Source organism: Chaetodon trifascialis, chromosome 22, assembly GCF_039877785.1.
Source record: "Chaetodon trifascialis isolate fChaTrf1 chromosome 22, fChaTrf1.hap1, whole genome shotgun sequence".
NCBI lineage: Eukaryota > Metazoa > Chordata > Actinopteri > Chaetodontiformes > Chaetodontidae > Chaetodon > Chaetodon trifascialis.
The window spans coordinates 16,094,576-16,111,261 of NC_092077.1; the positions used below are offsets into that span (position 1 = coordinate 16,094,576).

General features: G+C 44.2%; 1 protein-coding gene across 1 annotated transcript; it reads right to left on the reverse strand.

The window, feature by feature from the left end:
- Positions 1-391: 391 nt before the first annotated feature.
- Positions 392-16,065, reverse strand: gnai1 (guanine nucleotide binding protein (G protein), alpha inhibiting activity polypeptide 1). The gene is made up of 9 exons (XM_070991706.1): positions 15,604-16,065; positions 9,522-9,564; positions 8,287-8,428; positions 7,841-7,998; positions 6,046-6,174; positions 4,148-4,277; positions 3,817-3,970; positions 2,398-2,625; positions 392-1,631 (listed from the first exon to the last, which is right to left on the reverse strand). Exons 1-8 carry the CDS (start codon positions 15,719-15,721, stop codon positions 2,435-2,437), a joined length of 1,065 nt encoding a protein of 354 aa, XP_070847807.1. The 5' UTR covers positions 15,722-16,065; the 3' UTR covers positions 392-1,631; positions 2,398-2,434.
- Between the last annotated feature and the right edge of the window lie 621 nt (positions 16,066-16,686).

The following is a 16,686-nucleotide window of genomic DNA, read 5'->3' on the forward strand; positions in this document are numbered from 1 at the left end:
GAGAAATGCATACAAGATGCATAACAGCACAGTACCTGCTCTGTGGCAAGTTTGCGCTTCATTAACGTGACGTGGCACATGGTCGGACTGTAGCACAGAGGCATCAAAGCATGACCTGTTACTGGTAGAAGCATCTTCTAATGAACGGCATTTTGCATTTGACATCAGTGATAGAAGAAAAAATTCATTTTTGAGCACATTGAAGAGGACGCCCTCTCAGATCATGATAACAGCACGACATTTTAAGGGGAGCAGAATTGAACAGATTTGTCCTAGTTTTTCTTTAGCAGCTAATTAATAGTGCAATAATTGAGCTTTTGTTGTGGTTTCATTAACAAGATGCTTCATTAGCTCTAGATTGATGTGTACAATGATATACAGCAACTCCATATGGTTTGTAAATGGTTTTTATTAGCAAAATAAGGGAGATGAGTCTACAAAGATTCTCCATCCGTGGAGAACATACACATACATTGACAGTTGTGGCAGTTTCTCTATATGAACAGATCCAGGACCGTATTAATCACTCATCTTGGCAAAGCAGTACTGATCTAAGATCACAGACCAGGCTCCCTTGACCATCTTAGTTTCCATCACCTGAATGAAAGGCTTCATGGATCCTCAAGCAGTGCCTCTACTCTCAAATCACCAGACAGGATCCAAGAACGGTGTCTGAACCTTAAAACATTCCAGACCTCATCCTCACCTTTGCAACCATCTTTTCTGTGGTTCAGTTTTTCCTCTCCTTAACACCAAAAACTCCAAAAAGCTCCTCCAAATACATTAAAATATACATTAAAATGTGCCTATTCTGATCTTTGAACACTTGAGCATATAATAAGCTCAGCGCCTCTGCTAACCATTTTAGTGAATGGTTGGGAAGAATGGATATTTTGTACACCGTTTAAAAACCAGAGCCCCAAATCTTTGGGGTAAATGTAACAATATACATCTCAGTATTGTACTGTGTGATTGGCCGGTAGGCCTTCCATTGTCATGGCGAGTAGGGGGGTGGGGGTAGGGGACTGTGGAGGCTACATGTTGGTCACCATGGAGACCCATGTACCTTTAGACCAGAGGGAAATTGTCCTCCTCCCGATAGCTCAGTGGTGTGCACACAGAAGATAGCAGGGACACTGACATATGAAAACAGTTTACCTCTTTATGTTTAGAACAATTCAGCAGGCAACAGAACAAGCATTGGGACTACGACCGCAGTAAAAGGCATGCGAAGGCACAAGTACCAACGAACTGGACTCAGAGTTGTACCCCTTTTCTTCCCTTTTAGTTGTAGGGAAGGAAGAAAAGAAGCAGTTCCACCAACGGCAAAGTTTCCTTTTCCAGAGACAGCGGCAGAAGGAACAGCAAAAACGTGATCTCATCAAAAATTAAAAACCAAACAAAATAGAAAGAAAACATTTTAAAAAATGTGCGGAGAAGTTTGCTGCAACGCTTTTACAATGATACAAACATCCTACACAAATGCTGTGACGCTAGTTCAAAATGTTCCAAGACAAAAACATAAATAAAGCTGTTGAAAGTGGCATATAGTACAGCACTGGTCCTTGACTGATCCTCCCGACTCTTCTCATCTTCCCCACCAAAGATGCACAATAAACTGGCTCCACTGCCTGAGGACAGGAGAGAGACAGACACATGAGAAAAGAGGGATGAGTATAAAGAGGCTTTGGAAAGTCTGACATAGCTGCTAGGGTTGAGCTGAAGTTAAAAAAAAAAGAAAAAAAAGTTCATATTAAACCAAATACCAGATCAGACCAATAATAGTGAACTTTATCGCTAGGTAGCATGTGACTCAGTCGCTTCAGAGCAGAAAATAATGAATGCCCATGAGTGAGAGTGTAACAGCACCACAACCAGGACAACCGAGTGACACAACGTGCTTTAGGAAGCTATCTTAACACTTCTCGAGTCACATTTTCAAACAGGTTAAAACGTCAAAGTAAAGGTCTCGGATAATTTCTAAATCTAACGGAGCGGAAAATGTATTTAAGCCGTTTGATAAAAGAGAGCACTGATGTCAGCATTTCAGGGATTACATTATGCATTAGATCATAATGGGTTAGGCTGCATCTTTGTGGTCAACTCCAGCTGTGACTCCTTCATAACTCTGAATGCTTCAGCTCTGGGAGCAAACCACTTGAAGGCAATTTGTTCAGCACATTTGAAAGAGAAAAGCCAGAATGCCGGCACACACTTAAACCAGGCTCCCACAGGGTCCTCAGCAGCTCCCACTGCATCCTGATGCTATTCCCTACATCCCTTTTTTGTGGCTCACACACACACATGTGAGCCAGAGAAAAGGGTGTGGACCTCGGCTGAGCCCTGGTTGATAGAAAGATTCAGGAGGGTTGACGATGATGATAACGAGCTTCTTACCAAGAAAAAAATGTTGTCATCTTCTTTGTCACTCTCCTCAGAAGAGACCACAGTCTTTCAGGTTGTTCTTGATGATGACGTCGGTGACGGCGTCAAACACAAACTGCACATTCTTGGTGTCGGTGGCGCAGGTGAAGTGGGTGTAAATCTCCTTGGTGTCCTTCCTCTTGTTCAGGTCCTCGAACTGACATTGTATGTAGGCAGCTGCTTCCTCGTAAGTGTTGGAACCTGGAAAAGACGAGGAACAGGAAGCCACAACATGGGAAAATGCATTGAGATTGTTTGTTTGTATTGTTTGAGGAGTGAATGACATGTCTGGGCTTCATCCTGCTAACTGGGCTGTCTGCTTGTTCTTGTAAAAGGTTAACTGTGTGAGCATTTCTTGTCAGCATGTAGTTACACATCAAAGCCGAATACTTAGGAATAACAGGACAAAAGCTCACTGATTAACAAGCATCTTGTTTCTTTCATCATACAAAAACCAAAGTGTGAAATGGACAAGTTGTGGTTTCATGGAGGGTCATGTGTCGAACTGTTTCTTGGCTGGGAGCAGCAACTTCCTGAAGTCTCTACTGGTTGTTTGCCAGTCTCATGAATAAGACTGCACCCAGCCAAGACACAGTTCACATTACCCTCCATGAAAGCACAAGATGTGGTTTGTAGACTTTGGTTTTGTACAGATCACACACATTACATACAATGTGATAATTAGTGAACTTCAGAGGTGCTGGTAGGATTTGTTAACTTTAGACTGAACAAGGCTAGCAGTTTCCCCCTATTTCCAGTCTTTATGCTAAGCTAGGCTAACAGCCTGCTGGGAGTATCCTTATCTTTAGCAATAAAGGTATTTGAAATACATTAATTTAAAAATAAAAAGTGTCATTATGGGGGTTTTCCAATCTTTATTCAAGAGGGTGGCCATCCAATTTCAGAGCATGACTCACTGATCTCGCTTTCATATTTTGTATATGCCTCCCTTAAAACCCTGCCCTTGCTCTCAGATAGCTTCTGCTTGCACCTTGATTTGCTCTGCTGCTTGCACTCAAACAGCACAGAAGAGTGAATAAAATCTGCACAAGCAACAAAATATCTGAGTACAATCACAGAGTTTGTGCAGAGGCGCGGCAAATTTACGGACAGGCAGGAGCTATTTGAGTGCAAGGGTTTTAAGGGAAATCATTACAGCTCTGAAAGTGAAATCAGTAAGTCAACTGGAAGATCATTCTCTTGAAAAGAAAAAAAGCTCCAGACAGTATGTAATCATCAGTTTCTAATAGCAGAACACGCACATTTAACTGCATAAGCCCTTTTAAAAACATTTATTATTAGCAGGTTTTCATGGCTTATTTGAAAAAACAAACGTTTTTAAATGAATGGGCCACCTTCAGAACATTTTCTGTAACATGCTGCCAGTCTTACCGGCGTATTCCGGGTAGCAGATGGTAAGAGGACTTTTCTTAATCTTCTCCTCAAACAGGTCCTTCTTGTTGAGGAAGAGGATGATGGAGGTGTCTGTGAACCACTTGTTGTTGCAGATGCTGTCGAACAGCTTCATACTCTCATGCATTCGGTTCTGAGGAGGAAAAGAGGGGTGATGCTGATCAGCGTGCTTTGCTCCATGGAGGGGTCTTTAAACTCTACTTCTCTGACCCATCACGATTCCCGGAAACAGGGGCAATGTTCCCACCATGTATGAACGCAGAGTGCCGGCTGTTATGTGCCTCCATGAGTCAGCGGCTGAAGTACTCACCATCTCCTCGTCCTCAGCCAGCACCAGGTCATAGTCGCTGAGGGCCACGCAGAAGATGATGGCGGTCACACCCTCAAAGCAATGGATCCACTTCTTCCTCTCAGACCTCTGTCCGCCGACATCAAACATTCTGGAGGAAGGAAAGAAATAAACATGTTCTGTTCATGCACACATAATACTGACAGTGTTTATGAACCCAGTGACAAAAATAAATGTCTGGAAGAGTTGCTGTTGCTGCTCTGCTGCAGGGTTTAGTTATGGCAGTTAATAATAACGGGGAAAGGAAACTGAAATTCTTCATCTATAGTTACTGAAAAATTATTTTGCTAAAATGTTAGCAGTGCAGAGAAGTGTCGAGCAAATGTCTCTATTTTACTGAGCACACAAAGACTGTGTAATAGCCGAGGAAAGCGGATGTTTAGCTCTTGCTCTATTTGCTGTCCATTTGCTCAGTCAAAAGATATAAATGTTGAGGCAATTTAAAGTGTTTAATGTAGGGCCATTCTGAGGGAATATGCAGCAAAGCGGCACAAAGTCCTTCAGGGCCAATTTCTAGACAAACAGATCCGACTATGAAGAGCACACTCAGATTCCTGAGTGACACTAGATGAAACAGTCGCAAAAAAACCCAACAAAAGCATTGTTTAGCTCCTGTAATAGCTCCTCTTGGTCTTTTAAACTGCAAAAGCTGCGTATGGAACTACTATGGCTTTTAAGGCTTGTCAAAAGAAATAATCAATATACACGTGGCACTCGAATCCAAGACGTTGCCAAAACACGTGAAAGCCTGCCATGCTGGCTCGACAGGTCAGTCCCTTTCATTCTGTTTGCCTCAGGATGACCATATTTTCAATCTTTATACGCACACCATGGGCGTTTTTATCAGGATTACAGCACACCCACCGAGCGCACCTTTCATCACCATGGATGCCATGAATGCACCATTTTTGTTGCCGGGCACTGGCAAGCCCCCTGGAACTTTCTCTTTGACGTGACAGCTAACTGCTAGCATACTGACAGCTTCTGTCAGAAAGATCCACAGGCATCATAACCAGTGACACTGGCCTGTGACTTGTAAGCTAGCAACAGCCTTGATAACGACACACTGATTGATTGGCACACATACAGTCAAATCAGTGTTGAAGTCAGACATGTGGTGCATTGTCTCTATGTTGGATTAGATATCAAAGAGGGGGAGAGAAAAAGGTAAATCTGTGTGTAAGTGCTGAAAAGTGTAATAATCATTATTTTAACTGTGGTGAAAACCAGATTTCAGTGTTTTACAGATACTTGTAGGGACCCAGGACACCCAGCTTGAAACCAGGACAATCCCGGACGAGCCGGGACGTCTAGTCATTAAACTGCTGGAAGCAGATAGAAGAATTTTTTGCCTTTGACAGAGCTGGTTATCCACTTTTGTGTAATTCCTACATTACAGTGTGATGGCCACATTACAGAATTACCGAATTGTGCTGTAATACACAACAGTGACAGTAATGGCGTGTCATCATGACTGTTTAAGAGCACAGAAAAGAACAAAGTAAACACAGAACCGCTGGCGAGGCTGCTGGTGTGCGTCTGCACCATATCACATGATGTTTCTCTCTTCTGTTTTGTGGCCAACAGTGCACATTTCAATGACCGTGGCATCAGCTACCAAACTTCTGGTATCGTAACATCATCAGGCCTGCTGCCCCCACTTCCTCTCTCTGGGCCATAAGTGAGTCATCGCTGATGCTCACAACACCTTCACATACTGTGTCACAACTTACAGCTGTATGTGTACAAAGGGAATTTCTGTGGCAGTGAATGAGTCAGTGACAGGAAGGGAAGCTAATTAAGGCATCATGTAAAACACTTGGAGTGTAAGCCAGTTGTTGCAGTGGAGAAAATCTCACTTGAAGTGCAGGTCCTTGAATGTGAAGTGCGTCTCCACAATGCCTGTGGTCTTGACTCGGGTCCTCAGGACATCCTGCTGAGTCGGGATGTAGGTGGCCTGGGATATCCTGTCCAAATCGTTCAAGTAGCTGAGGGGAGGACACAAGGAGGGAAAGGAAAACAGCAGAGAGAAACGGGGGAGGAGAAGAAAGGGGAGTGAGAAAGAGAGCAGGAGGAGAAACAAGCGGGAGAAAATGTGTCAGAAGTATCAAGGTCAAGCATAACCACCACTGAACAAACAACTCTCAGTGCATTCTCAGCGATAAACCACATTTCAGACGGAAAACAAGCCATTGTTTGAAATTTGACCACTTTGCAGGACAAAAGTTCACAAGGGATTGAGTTCAGCTTACTGTAGATCATACTGGAGTCATAGCAGATGACTCCCCGCTTTGAACCATTAGGACAACATTGTAAGATTTGACAGCAAAAAGATCAGATACATATTTTGCGTATGGTAAATTTAGACTTGACGGCTGAGTGGTTAGAGCGAACCGTTAGCAGCTGCTGGGTTTTTAACCGTGGTATTTTCAGTGATGTGTGCGCATTGTTGTCTCTGTGTTGTTCTCTGGTGGGTTCCCTCTGGGTTCCTCTCTGGGTCTAAGAATATGCAGCTGAACTGGAAACTCCCTACATGCAAGTGTGTACATTTGTCAGTCTATTAGCTCTGTGCTGGACTCGCCACCTGTCCAGGGTGCTAAATACCTGCTATACGCTGCAGTTTTCATTCCTTATCATGTTGTTTTTTTCTTTTTCGTTCCTCTTGGGAAAACCCATAAACACAACTTGTACAGACCAAAACATCATCATGTATGATATCAGGGCCTGGCCTTAGTGTTGCTTCTTGCAGCTTTATTATTTGGTGCCACTGTATGTGCTTCATGTGACAGGATGTCACACATAAACACTCAGAATGTATTGTAACCCAAGCTAATACCTCAAGGTTATTGTTGATAAATTACAAGGGAAAGAGATTAGTGACCTCTAGTTGCTAGCAGACAAACACAAGTAATCTCCCCTTCACGCAAACAAGCATTTTGTTTGTCTTGCAAGGTATTAAGTGGAGTAAAAAACGCACAACCTTTAGCAATGTTTCCTATTCACAAAGGGCCCCTGGACAGCAGGATTAGAGGAACCAATTAGAAAATGGCGAACAACTGCAGCTCCTTTGGCCTGCGACCTAACCACTGATTTCTGTTCTGCAGCAGTGAAACAAGACAAACGTCCTTTCTCCCAACAAAACACAGGAGCTGCCTTGTGATGATATCATTCGTTTCAACTCCGCGGGCTCTTACACAATATGTAAAAGCTTCGGGCTGGTCAAGGAGAAGAATCAAACCGTTTAGCTCTTCTTTGCATTTGTTTTTTGAAGCATGTGGCAAATGTTCCCTTTGCTGAGGCGTAAGGTCAAAGATTAAATAGTCTTTCCAGCCGTTGCTCTTCAGGCTCGGTAGACGAGGGCAAATATTGACAGTGTAAAAGTCCAGACAGATACATGGTACTGTAGCTTTGTGCTCTCTGAGCGTAGCTGAAGGCTGGGACAACTTGTGCTTGGCAAGTTGATTCTGCGTGTTTGCAGTGGACTGGCAGCAATTTGTGCGTCTGGTCTTCTAATATGGAACACTGTGTCATTAAAAGTTGTTGACATAAATTGGTGTGTGGAGGATCATTGAGTCTTTTCAGTGGGTGACTCAAATTTTTTGGCCAGCCCTGCGACCGTTGACTCGGCTGTTTCCACGTGTGTTTGTGACTCACTATGCTGCTGAGTCGTTGAGCTGATATTCACGGGAGCGGCTGAAGCAGGCTTGGACGCCTCCGTCCTTCCACAGCCGCTTAATGACACCGGCCAGCTCTCCCGTCATGAAGCCTTCCTCTGCTGAGCCCGCCAGCACAAACAGCTGCCGTGCATCATCCTGGGAGAGGAGTCGCAGACATGTAAACGTCATCAATCAACAGTCATTAGACCACCATTATAGACCTTAACATTAATCTGCTGAGCTGAATGCCAGTCATAGGGTTAAGAACATATCAGGGATCAAATTCCCAAAATTGAATATGCTTTCCTATTTTCTTGTCCTGAACAAAGAGTCTGCTGACAGACTATTCAACATTAGTACCTGCTTGTGTTCAAACACCACAAACTCAATTCAGGCTCCCACTCTAAACCCACCAAATCACACTCCTCTCTCCCCGTCACTCACAGCTCTTGCGGCGTCACCGAAGTCGATCTTGAGGCGCCCCATGGCTCTGATGATGGCGATGATAGACTGGATGGTGTTGCTGTAGACCACAGCCTTGTACTGCTTACACTCCTCTTCCGAGTAGCCTGCCTCGTGGATGATTCTGCAGAAAGAGAGGATGATACAGTCAGCAGGCGAGCCATTTTCCAGCATTGCAGAAACCTGCCTGATACAGCGACAAATACTCCCATCATAGACAGAAAGCTCATCTTTTCATGACCACTGAATGATGTCTTTGTTTACTAAACTCGAACAGAAACTTGATTAATCGTTTGTTGTGAGGTGAGGCATTATTCTATATTCCTGTCATTGTCAACAAATCCACTCAAAGACAAACCCAACAGTGAGTGTGTGTATGTGTGTCAGTTCATTGCCCAATACTTTGTGACTTCACCCAGTGCACTGGCGTGACTCAATGAAGTGTTTTATTAGTTTTTGTCACAGAGGAGTAAACTACATCAGGCTACTTTTGGTGGGGCTGCAACTAACAATTATTCTTCATTATCGAATAATGTGCCTTTTACCCCCCACACCATGACAATATTGTGACAAAAAGAGCAATACAGAACATGTCAAGACTCAGAGAGCATAAATAAGCAACTTTCACCAGCTAACGACACGTAAATGTAATCGTTCAGCTACATGATGCTACAGGAGGAAACACTGTAAAGTCAATATTTTCCTTCCACTAGACAGACGCTGTGCTGTGATATCTCTCGACACACTGCAGTGGATTTATGATCCTTCACTGTGAGTACAATAAGGTTTCTCCGGGTTGTCTCTGCACTAGCTGTGCAGCTGCTTGTGCTGTGCATCTGACATCGGCTGTTTGAGGAGTGTGTCCGTGTGGATGTTTAAGAAAAATACAATTCATATGACACGCAGCATGCAGATGATGCTGAAGCAGCATTCAGAGTCTATATCAATATATTCTGCTGGGTTGTCTTCATGATGCATTACGCCTGATACCTGTTTGTACCTCGAATCACAGAGTGGAACATTATCCAGAGAGACGCTATAAAAGGATGATTGGTGTTTGACGCTGTTGGTGTTGTGGAAAATTAATACTGTCTCTGTGCCATTATGTATGTCTGATGAGAGAAATCATTGGTGATGAACTGGAAGAGGAGGAAAAGTTTCTTTTAAATGTTCAGCGTGCAGAACGATGAGATACAACAGCAGCAAAACAAACTCACTTCATCTGCTTCACAATCGTACTTTTCCCCGATTCACCAGCACCTGGAAGAGACAGAAGGAAAAGAGATTAAAAATGTTGCCTGTAACGAGCCGAGTGATTCCTCTGCGCTCGCCTCCTTTAACTGCACATTAAATAAAAAGTGTTTTCTGTGAAATGATCTAATGAGGAAAACGGCATACTGAGGAAACATGAAAATGAAACCTGAGCATCACCACTTCAACCAAAGGAGAACTGAGAAACAACAGTGAGTGTGTGTGTAACCTGAGGTGTGTGTATGACTTCAGTGTTTAATTTCCCGGCCTAATATACTGATTACTTTGCTCGCTACGCTTGCTCTGGTTTAGCGTTACAGAACCTGACACTGTACAAACTGTGCGTTTGGAATTTTACAATAAAATCTTCAGATGATCGAGGCTGTCGGCCTTAACGTGGCAGACAACGCACGATAAAACGGATTATTCCTGTCAGTGCTGTGAAGTGCCAAAGAACGTGGTGTCACTTCAGGAGGGGGGCGGAGCGGGGGGCACTCGGCGCTGGTGACTAATTAGATTGATGCCATTGTAGTTGAGACATAGTTGAGACAGCACTGTGATGAAAAGAGCGGGGGGGGGGGAAGACAGGACGGGCATAAAGGGAATCAGACTGTCTGCTCTTGCGTCGTGGATCTGTCAAACGTCACAGCGCCATGGCAACTGCTCTTGTTATATCAGGACATCTCTAGTGTGAGGCCACAGTCACCTGAGGAGGCTTTGTGGTTAGGAGTCTGTGTGTGTGTGACATGTTGGCTTCCACCGAGACCATTATGTATTATGCATCTGCTGCTCTTTTTCCTCTACTGTACTTGATGTCCCCACAGCCAGTCACTTGGAAGAGCCCTTTTATTGATCTTTTTCTTACACAAACCAAACCCATCCGCCATGTCCTCATAAACCACATTCATCAGACTCTTGTCCTCTCATGAACGTTACCACAAACTACCTCAGATCTACTAATTTGCAGTCTATGTTCTCATGTCACAGCAGCAGAGGCTTCATTAGAGCGGGCAATTGGCCAGTTGTCACTGACGTAGCTCCTCTGCCACCGGGGAACATTTTTTCAAACCACTTGAGAGTGGCTATTCCCAGAGTAAACACCCCCAGCTTCTGCCTCAGCTCTAGAAACAAGAGAATTAGAGGAAGTGGAATCATACCATGAAATCTACCATTATGTGTTACCTCATGATGCTGTCAGCAGGGACAAGATGGTTTACTCTTGCGTAACAAATCATCTGCCTTATCTAGTTCAACTTTCCTTGATGTTGCAAACACAAAGGGACATTTTTGACACATGCCACTTGTAGTTGAGCCTGATTCTTGATGTTAGCAACAGCTCTCCCTGAACTTTATTAGCAAAAAGTTGAACACAAAATGAATGCATAAATATATAAGCATCCCACTGCGGCGTGCTCACACCATCTGTTTGAATTCCTTCAAACTTAACTGCATGCTGACAGTACAGCCCTGGCACTTCACCTTCAGTATAATTGGATGAGATTCACCTGAGGACACATTATTTTAATTACGTGTCACCACTCGGGTGCCACAGCGCCCTGGAGGGAGGGGGTGACGGTGCAGTGGCAGCTCCCTGCGCTCTGAGGCCAAACACTGGCTGTGAGAATCCCCGTGGGAGCGGCACACAGACGGCACACACGCCGCTCGACCGGGCACGGCCGGCCGGTGAGCTGGCAAAGTCGCACCCCTTGGCCTGCCCAAGAGCCATCTTCACCATGCCAAAGACACTTCACACATGGACGCTGTGCCTCTCAAAGTGGGATGCGTGAAAAACCGCTTCAGGCGGGCTGCGAGCTGACACTGAAGTTCAAAGCTGGCTTCTTAGAAAGGAAACTTTCAACTAAATAGCCTTTATCGTGCAAAAAACACCAAACGTTCCCTGATTTTAGCGGCTCAAACGTGATGATTTGCTGCTTTTGGTAATGAGGTTCATCACACTGGTTGAGAAATACTTGGACACAAAATCAACTGCAATGCTTGATGAATCATTGTAGGAATCTACTGTAAGTGCGTGAATCATTGTGGGATTCAACCGTAGCTAAGAAAAAGATGTGTCAGGGAAATCTTTTGTCACCATTATTCACAGTACTAAACCCTGAATGACAACAGTCGTTTACAGAAACTGAAACCAGCAGCACAACTGCGATGGTAATACGTCTGCCTCCTAATTCTTAACCCTCCAATGGGGAAAAATTGGACAGACACCATAAATTCAGCATCTAAGGCTCCATTATAATGGATGAGACATGAGCTACGTGTTTATGTAAGCGACTTGGCTCTGGCCTCCCAACACCGGTGATATCATTAGGGTGTGGATCTTGTCAAAGCCTCTAGGCCTGACGAACACAAAGCACAGAGGCGTCCTGATTTTGACTCTCTCTCACACTCACACACACCTTTAAGGGTTACATGGCACCATAGGCCTGACCTACCGGGCCTCATGCAGAGTCATGTTACACACCCACGGCTTTGATACGCCCACCCCAAAACAGCTCTGGACTCAAAACCACTGGAGCAGCTGGTTTCTGTTTCTAGCGGTTCAAACTATTTTAGGAAAATCCAGGCTAACCCTTCCAATGAAAATGGAGGGTTTTTTCTTCTTCTTCTACCACAGAGAACAGAGCTGTTTCTATCTACCAACCACAAACACATCTCTCCTCTTGGAGCTGATCTCCCATGAAGGCAGCGAGGACGAGGAATGTTTTATAACAATAGCAGTGCGGAGACAAATGTGATTAAAATGGCTACCCATGCCTGAGCCTTCACCGTTTATAGATTAACCATATGTCGCTGCTCATTCTACCGGGGAGTCTGCGATGTGTTCTTGCTGGCCAACCAAAGTTAATAAAAATGTCTCTTCATGCCAGCACATCCACTTTTAGGTGATAAGTCCAAGCACTTGAGTGGGGCTTATGAAGTTTGGCACAATGTGGTAACCATATTAGCGATGCCACATTAGCAGCATGAGCCCGACACCACCCCCCAGCCCTCTCTCCGGTTTCCCCTCTTATTCCATCATATGCATCCATCTTCCTCTTTCGCATTCTCTCTGTCTCCTACGGTCATTTTCCTTTCGTGATTTATTGTTCTTCTCACTCACTACCCAGTTCCTCTTTTCCCCCTCTATCTCCCTCTGGGGGGATTTAAGTATGACTCACTCATGAAGGATTCCAGGAGCCTCCGAGCAGTGCTACCCACCAGGGGAAACGACCACAGGGATCGATCTGCCAGCAAGCCAGTCGATAGCTAAAAGATTGCTTCCCGCACACACTGGCACACACAGAACTATTCACGGAGATGTCCAATGATGCTTACACCAATGAAGGAATGCGAACAATTTAACTACTTAGATTGGCTGTGTTTATTGTGAGGGGCCCCGTCTCTAAGATGAGTGACAACCGTCACGCTACGATGCCTGTTTTGCAATGCTGGTTACATGATTTTGGAAAAAACATTCAAGAGAGAACAATGAGAAAAGTTAACAAAGGCTAAGGATTATTAATAAAATCTTCCCACAGTTGCACGACAGCTATAGAAAGAGTAATTAGGCTGAGGAGATTGTAATCTATTTTAGCCTGTAGATATGAATAGTACGATAATTGGGTCCTGGAGATGATGGAAATAAAATGAGAGCCAAATAAAGGCTGAAAGCTAAATGAGAAATATGCTCAGTTTTCAGGGAAAAGGTTCCAATTTGGTCTCTCTACCTGGGCCTGCCAGCACACTCACAAAGATTCAAATCATTCTTCAGGCAAATTGAGGTTTTTACATCAGCGTTGCGATGACGGGGAGTGCACACAAGCCTGCGATTAACATTTCAAGACAGTGCTGGAGAACCAGGTGGTCACCACATGAAGCTGCTCACCAAATCACTGGGGGTTTGCTGTATACACAAATATCTACACACTTGGTAGGGGTCACCTCCATGTGATACACAAAAGATTTTCTTCTCATAGCAAACAATACGTCTCTACAGCACAGCCACCCTTCCACTATCAAGCCACATGTTTTGTTGACTTTTTATCTTTGTTGACAGGGTCTGTTTAGAGAGAAGCATACCCCAGAATTTCTTGTGAATCAACAACTCCGAAACAGTATATTTTCAGTGACTGTTTATCCGCAAGGTAAACAACTCAAACTCCTAACCTGGGCCCCCAGCTTCTCTGCAGCGGAGCTTTTTCATTTTTAATGCTTCAGTCATTAGCGGTGCTCTCATTTTACAGCCCCTCTTTTCCTTTCTCCAGCCGGTCCGTGTGTCACATCAGCCAGCAACCTGAGGAGCCTATCATGCTGAGTGGATCAAACACAAATGGCAGGAGACTGTGCCAAAGCCGCCACACGTGGGGCCACACGACCCGGCGCTCGACTGTCACGACAAAAACAGCTAGCAAAAGCAGAGCGGTTAAGCTGATGTCACCAGATCTGTGTCAAGAGCAACGGCTGATGAAAACTCACATTCCACCCTGCAGAAGCACAGCAGAAACTTGACCGAACTTGCTTTCAATCAGCAAGCCCCATCTGGCGCCCAAGCACCTGAGGAATGCGATCTACCTTTAACAAGAAAATATGTACATTCCTGCTCAAACAAAAACAGCTCAAACATCACACTAAATGTTATATCTACATATATACCCCAAGAAATGTAAAGATTGTCCTTTTGTTGTGTGACTCGGGTAAGAATGATGGAAAAAAAGCAGTGCCACATTATGCAAAGAACATGAGGAAATGTTGTTTTTTTTAATCTTTCTCTGGCGCCCAAATCTGTCCACAGAAGCCACTAACAGCTCTCATTGTGTGCCTTCTGTCAGGTGTTTGCCTCATATTGCTGTTGGCTTCAGACTTCGTGTCCTGGTAACCCACATACCATGTGTGTGTATGTAAACATTTCCCACAGCTAGGGGACCGATGGAAAAGTTTTTCACCTGCGGTCTCTATTGACAAGGATAACAGCGTTTCCCCACATGTGAGTAATGCCATTAATTTACACATGGCCGACTTCTTAATGGAAGCAGTTCACATGATTGTGCATACAGGAGCCGTGGCATGACAAAACATGTATAATGAATGCAAGAAAAGAAGATAATGAAGTATAAAAGACTTCAGTGGGTGTGCTGTGTCGTTCATAATACATTCGCGTGGGTGATTTTAAAGGGACATATCAACGTACCAAACTAATAGCCTATGGTGGATTCTTCTGCACCACTCAAACATCAAGAGAAAATGCAGACAAAAGGTCAGTCAAAATGCACCATTGCTGAGAGCCATGAAGGGCTCATGAGGCAACAATCTTTACATCAGCATGTTATACAACTGCTTAGTTATTCCAGTTCATCAATGGCCGTTGAGTTTGAATGGATGCTATTATAATCTCGTGTTCAAGAGGCGTCTGACAAAAACTCAGTGCCTTCATTATTGTAGTTTCCTGAACTCATCAACTTCACACATGTCAAAATGAGTGGACTCCACAAAGTTTTCAGTGACATTCAGTCAGGCCTGGGCCCCTCATGAGCCACAGGCCTATTTTCCCTGCACTGCACTGAACCAGGCGAGAGGAAATGTGCCATTGTTAAAGGGTTTAGTCAATACAAATGATCCACAGAGGCGGCTGAATGGATCGAACAGCGAAAAAAAGAAACAAAAAAAACTTGCCGTGGTTGTAATTCTGAGCACAAAATTTGCATAAACCGACTTAAACCCAAATTGAACCTAAATTGACGTTCTGTTTTTTGCTGTTTTGACTCGTGATGTTTGGTATTTTCTGTTTTCCGTTACGTTATGTTGCATTCACTGACCAGAGTTGACAGTTCACTCCAGCTAGCAAGGAGCGGTGTATGCTAGCGATGCGGAATTGAAACTCCGTAACACTTCACAACAGCCACCAGCTAAAACTGACTGTTCACCCCAAAAATTAACCCACTAATGTGGTTTTCACGGCCCCCCTTGTGGCCAACCCTTCTGTCGGCGAACACACAGCGAAGTTGGTCCACCGACCGCGTCCCCCCACCTCCCCATCTTCTTCTCCTCTCTTACCGAGCAGCAGCAGCTTGACCTCCCTGGCCGCCTTCTCCCCGTCGTCCCGCAGATTCCTGTCGATCATTTTACTGCGCTCCACCGCCGCCTTGTCCTCTGTGCTCAGTGTGCATCCCATCCTCGACGGTGTCCTTCAGACCCAGGTGGTGTAAAAAAAATTATCTATAACACCATATATACCCACATTAAACGGTTAAAACTGCCTTCACCCCGCACACACGCCCTTTTTTTGATGACAGGCTATTGATCTGTTCGGGGGGGAAAAAAGGGGAAACGATTCGACTTTTAAAAAACAGTGTGGCGCTTCTTCTGCCCGTTGTAATATTTTCGGTTTAAAATCCTCCTTCCACTCGAGGGAAAGCTATTTTAATAGCGAAACAATTCCTTGGTGATGTCTCCTCCACCCGTTCGCCTCCATTCGTTGCGGCGGCGACTGCCAGTATTGTAAGTACAGCCACGACTGGAGGGAGATGCGAGGCGTGTTCCGCCAGCAACAATCACACTTCCGGTCTGATTCTTCATAATAAAGGTGGGGGGGGGAACAACCCACAAACATTCTCAATATTTTTTGTGGTATTAACTGTTTTCTGGTTCAATGTTCTATAGTATATACTCTGAAAGCATTTCTTCTCTCAAACAGAGAAAATGTTGACTACACTGTACATTGCAGTGTACACCACACAGGAAATCTTTGTCAATGCCCAGAATATATATATAAAATACCCCACGCAGAGCTTTAGAATAGCAGCACACTAATATGTAAGCAGCTTTAAAAAAACAAACAAAATTACAACAGGTCAAATACTGCCAGAACTAGTTGAAATAAAATGTACAGTGTAAAGTGTATTTGTCCTCCTCTTGGTCTTATTTTCAGCCCCATTAACAATCAAAGATACAGCGATATTGTGCTGTCTACATTTGTTTAAACTGTACCTGTGAAGTATTGCTGACTTGGACAGCCTGGTATTTCGTGATCAAACAAAATTGTTTCATTACTGCTGAATTACAGGCCTGCATGGATACTGTATGTAATACATGCTGCTAAATTATATGTACTTATAATCAAGAACTGCGTTTTCAATT

Coding starts and splice junctions, on each gene's coding strand:
- gnai1 (XM_070991706.1), bottom strand. CDS start 15,721: ATGGGATGCACACTGAGCACAGAGGACAAGGCGGCGGTGGAGCGCAGT. Junction 7,999..8,286: donor TCGGTGACGCCGCAAGAGCT/GTGAGTGACGGG, acceptor CTCCTCTCCCAG/GATGATGCACGGCAGCTGTT. Junction 3,971..4,147: donor TGGCTGAGGACGAGGAGATG/GTGAGTACTTCA, acceptor TTTCCTCCTCAG/AACCGAATGCATGAGAGTAT.